The sequence below is a fragment of the Primulina eburnea genome, chromosome 5 (genome assembly GCF_022965805.1).
Source record: "Primulina eburnea isolate SZY01 chromosome 5, ASM2296580v1, whole genome shotgun sequence".
Taxonomy (NCBI): domain Eukaryota; kingdom Viridiplantae; phylum Streptophyta; class Magnoliopsida; order Lamiales; family Gesneriaceae; genus Primulina; species Primulina eburnea.
In genome coordinates this window covers 220,293-225,262 of record NC_133105.1, presented here as the reverse complement: position 1 = coordinate 225,262, position 4,970 = coordinate 220,293, and the positions used below count along the sequence as shown (strand labels likewise).

Genomic DNA, 4,970 nt, shown 5'->3' with positions numbered 1-4,970 from the left:
AGATTATGATTTTTAAAATCAGAGTTCAAACTGTTTGACAAAACCAATATGAAATATTAGTAATGAAAAAATGTGTTTATAAGATTTTTTTGTCAAAAGTGAATTTTTGACTTGTTATTATGCAATCACCATGTGTCTTTGTTTATAGATGGAACGGAGAATGAACAATGATCTTCAGAAAGTGTTTGATTTGATACTGCAAGTGGCTAAGAAAGGTGGGCTGACCGCTGACGGCGGATCAAATTGTAAAGAGGTTGTTTGTGTTCAGCGACAAGGAATTTGATCACGCATCAATGTGCCATGGGAGACAGATCATGAGGCGATTGTGAGGAAGTTTAGGGGTTGCGGATACGGAGATTGTGTGCCTGAAATTGTGTTTTGGAACTTGAGGTATTCCCGGGCGACGCCTGTGCCGGGGAAGAAGGCTGGAGTTGCGCTTGTGAGTGGGTTGAACCGGGCATGCACTTCGGAATATTTTGGTGACAACCATTTTCTCATATTGGAAAAAGAAGTGGGTATTATAATGAATCATAACATCTGAAATAAAGTTTGATCCTATGATATTCATCATTATCTCAATGAAAACAATATTGTTATCATGTGGTATATTAGTTGTTGGTGAATTGTCATATCGTTGATCGACATCTATATTCTAACGAATATGTTGATTTATTGTCAATGCAAGAAAAATCATTTATCCTCCGCAACAATTCCGGATAAAATTATTTATCATACCTCTCATCGAGACTTTTATAGTGTCTTCTTTAATCTGGCCGTTATCCATTATATTCATTCTATTATTTAGTTTACCTTGAATATCCCATAAATATAAATGGAAATGAGAAGGTCCGTCTTCATTAGGTACTAAAGACGTAATGTTGTTAAATATTTGGCTTAAGGTTGTAAAAGTGTAAACCCCTTAACTCGAAGAAGCTAGTTCTTCATCAATCTTAATGTCCCCTGAAGTAAAGGCGAAGATACTATTGTAATCTCACGCATTTTTCTGAAATTTCATAGCTTCAGTTGATTCATAGTCAACGAATAAATTGATCATATTAGTTGACACCTCCGTGACTGCGAGTTTTATCTTGCCATTATCGCAACAAAAATTTGGAGAGTTAAATTGAAATTTCTTAGCACCACGAAAACAACAAATATGCATTGGATGTATCTCATGTCGTTGAAGCAATGTTGATAAATCTAACCATAATAATAAACAAATAATAAAAAGTAAATGATAAATGACAATTATATCTTTAATATATTATTATATTCAATATAAATTTCACATTTGACAACAAATGTCTTGATAGATACTTAGATGTCTTAAAGCTTCGAGCAACTCATTACAATTATATATATTTGTGCGTTTTTTGATATGTGTTAGGATGAAAATCAACAAGTTTTCTTTCCTTCCGATTTTCCAAAACTTTATCAATATATTCTTGACGCTCATGAGCTGATAAGCTCATATATATTTTTGTTGAACTCTATGAGCTATTCTTTTCATTTCATCTTTAAATTGTATGAAGTTTAGGCAATTATTATAGGATATAAGCATAGGTTGTATCTATAAACTAAATAATTTTTTTAAAGAAGTTGAAAAGGTTGTCGTGTTTCTAATTCAATCTTCACTCCAAATAACATGATGTTTCGAAAAAGATGTATGAAGATAAATGATAAGAGCATTCAATAAAATGATCTATCATATTAAGTACTAAATGAAATAAACAGAATAATACATAAAGAATTATACAAAAGGCCAGATTTGAACTAAGCAATCTAGAGTATAAGAAATATCTATTGGAATATGATGTTGATCTTTTTCTACCCATTATATCAACCAACCCATAAGTATGATCCTGCAATTGAAAAATGTTTCATATTCAAGATCCAAAATTGTGGAACTATTTATTAATATTTTGTTACAAATTTTTTTAAACTATTTTCCACACATATTTTTATGCAGGTATGGATGTATATCAGCCGAAAATCGATGTCCCATAAATCAATTTCAAAGAATTTTTAAATATACCTAATACATCATAATCTCTCCCACTAATTAAAAGATATATTTTTTATACTTAGAAATGTTATCTCCTCACTATAAAGAATATTGATGTAATTATATTTAGTTATGGCAAAAACTTGTATGAGACGGTCTCACGGGTCGTATTTTGTAATACAGATCTTTATTTAGATAATCCATGAAAAAATATTACTTTTTATGCTAAGAGTATTATTTTTTATTGTGAATATGAGTAGGGTTGATCCGTCTCACAGATTGAGTGAGACCTACTCTTTAGTTATATGTATGTTGTTTAGATTTAAATTTTTATGGATAGATATATTTTTATTTATTTATATACGCTATTAAATTTTTTAAATTTCAAAACATATTATTTAAGTATATTATATTATTATTTTGTACAATACGACAAGTTATTGATTTATAGTCCGATTGAACCGATTTACAAGTTGAACCGTTTTTTTAACACCGGTCGGTAGGAATATATTGTATTGCAGGAGAAAGATGAGAAATTCTCGAAGTATCTACCGACACGTGTCCGTCTTCCTCTGATCCGCAAAACCCTCGCCCAAAATCCATTAGGGATTAATAACGCGCACACACTCACTGTGCCAACTTTCAGCTACATGTTAAGAAATCTCCACTGCTTCTCTTGAATCAGATCTTCTTGTTTTAATCCAGATGATCTGCTGGGATTTCCTGGTGAGGATATGCTGGATTTTTTTTCTGCTCACTCATTTTCGGTCCCTTATCTGTTTGCGTAAGCGCAAAAAATAGTTTGTTTTGCAATATAATATTACATTCGTCGCTAAGATAGAGTTGGTTCTAGTGTAATTTGAGCTCGATAATTTTTAATATTCTATAAAATACGACCAGGGTTCGTTTTGTTTGGTGTTTTTGCGAGTTTCTAGATTGTTTTCGTGTTTTTTGTATGTTAATAAATAGATAAATTTGGGATTTTGTTATGCTAGAAGCTAAGATTTAGTGTTTTTCTTTTTGGGGAAAGTTTGAGTGTGTTTGAGCGAAGGAGTTGTTCTTATAAAGAAACTAAAAGTGGCGAAGATGAGTTTAAGTGCTGCGGAAGATGATTCTGCAACGGAAATCCATCTTCCTGCTGATATAGATTGGGAGATGCTTGATAAATCCAAGTTTTTCTTCCTTGGGGCTGCTTTATTTTCTGGTGTTTCGGGCACTCTTTATCCTATCGTTATGTTGAAAACACGGCAGCAAGTGATGTTGAATGAGATGTCTTGTTTCAAAATGGCGGGTTCCATCATGAGGAGCGAGGGGTTGAGGGGATTTTATCGGGGTTTTGGGACTTCTATAATGGGAACTATCCCTGCACGAGCCCTGTATATGGGTGCGCTTGAAGTGACTAAGAGTAACGTCGGGTACATAGCAAGCGGTCAATTTGGATTTTCTGATGCCTCAGCCTCGGCTATTGCTAATGCTGCTGCAGGCCTAACAGCTGCAATGGCTGCACAATTAGTTTGGACACCAGTTGATGTTGTGAGCCAGAGACTAATGGTTCAAGGAGGTTGTTGTAACACAAGTTCCTGCATGGCGGGCTTGAAAAAATACAGCGGTGGGATCGATGCGTTTAGTAAGATCATACATATGGATGGAGCAAGGGGGTTATATAGGGGATTTGGGATATCTATATTGACTTATGCACCCTCCAATGCAGTGTGGTGGGCGTCTTACTCTATAGCACATAGGACGATCTGGGGTGGTGTCAGTTCTTATATCTGTAAGAAAGATGAGAACGGCAATGGTGGAAGTGGTTATAGGCCGGATGGAAAAACTGTAGTGGCAGTTCAGGGCCTGAGTGCTGCAATGGCAAGTGGAGTGTCGGCATTGGTGACCATGCCACTCGATACGATCAAGACACGGTTGCAGGTTCTGGATAGCGAAGAAAGTGTGCTTAGTAGGTCACCAACAATTTTACAAACCGTGAAGAACTTACTGAGGGAAGGTGGATTAGGTGCTTGTTACAGAGGGTTGGGACCTAGATGGGCGTCTATGTCAATGTCTGCCACGACCATGATCACAACCTATGAGTTTCTTAAGCGGCTTTCAACCAAAACTCAAGAGAACTTTGCTTAGTGAGTTTTAAGTGCAATGAAGCTTTGGGAAAGGAAGGAGAAAGAAAGGGGTAAGGAAATGTTTTGTGTATTTTCGACCCCTGGTTTTAGTTACTTTATCTTCCTAATAGCATCTCCAATGTAAATTCTGTAAAAAATGTAGAAATGCATGGTAATTTCTTTATGCCTCGTATCATCACACACATTCTGCTATCATCCGAATTTGTAATAAATTTGTTCTCGTGGTTAAGAAATTTTAGTTTTTAGGGTTTGAGATCTCGATGTGGTTTACTCCCACTCTATGACACTCTTTTTGTTAGTGGAACGCATATGATAAATCCATTACCAAGATTTTTCATGAATATCTTTTGAGTCCATGATGTAATTATTGTTATATTATTGAGTGGGATTTAGGGTGTCACACTGATAATTTATGTGCGATAGAACATAGATTTTCTAAATTACCACATTCTTGCTTTCGCTTCATGCAGTCATTTTATTTGTATTTAATACACATACAAATGTAAAACTGACGTTTGATTGAATGACAATTAAGAATTAAACCTCGAAAATATGAAGGAGATGAGGGATATTAATTGTATAATTTTGATTGGGTTACAATGCTAACCGAAAAATAATCTGAAATTCTTATTTAAAATTCAAAGTTTAAGATTTATGTATGAAAAATTAAAAGATAAATAATTTATAATAAAATAAAATAGTTTGGCATTACGTACGTGTGCATGTGCCAATACGTAGATTTTTGCAAGTGGCCACCGGATGGATAATTGGCCACCGTGTCGGAAGAGTGCATTCATCAGATGATCAACTCAAGGCCTGAATCAGTGGTGAAGAGA

General features: G+C 34.6%; 1 protein-coding gene across 1 annotated transcript; it reads left to right on the top strand.

The window, feature by feature from the left end:
• Nucleotides 1-2,612: 2,612 nt before the first annotated feature.
• On the top strand, nt 2,613-4,297 carry LOC140831942 (uncharacterized). Its single transcript, XM_073195662.1, has one exon. The coding sequence runs from the start codon at nt 3,092-3,094 to the stop codon at nt 4,133-4,135; it is 1,044 nt and encodes a 347-aa protein (XP_073051763.1). The 5' UTR covers nt 2,613-3,091; the 3' UTR covers nt 4,136-4,297.
• Nucleotides 4,298-4,970: the final 673 nt, after the last annotated feature.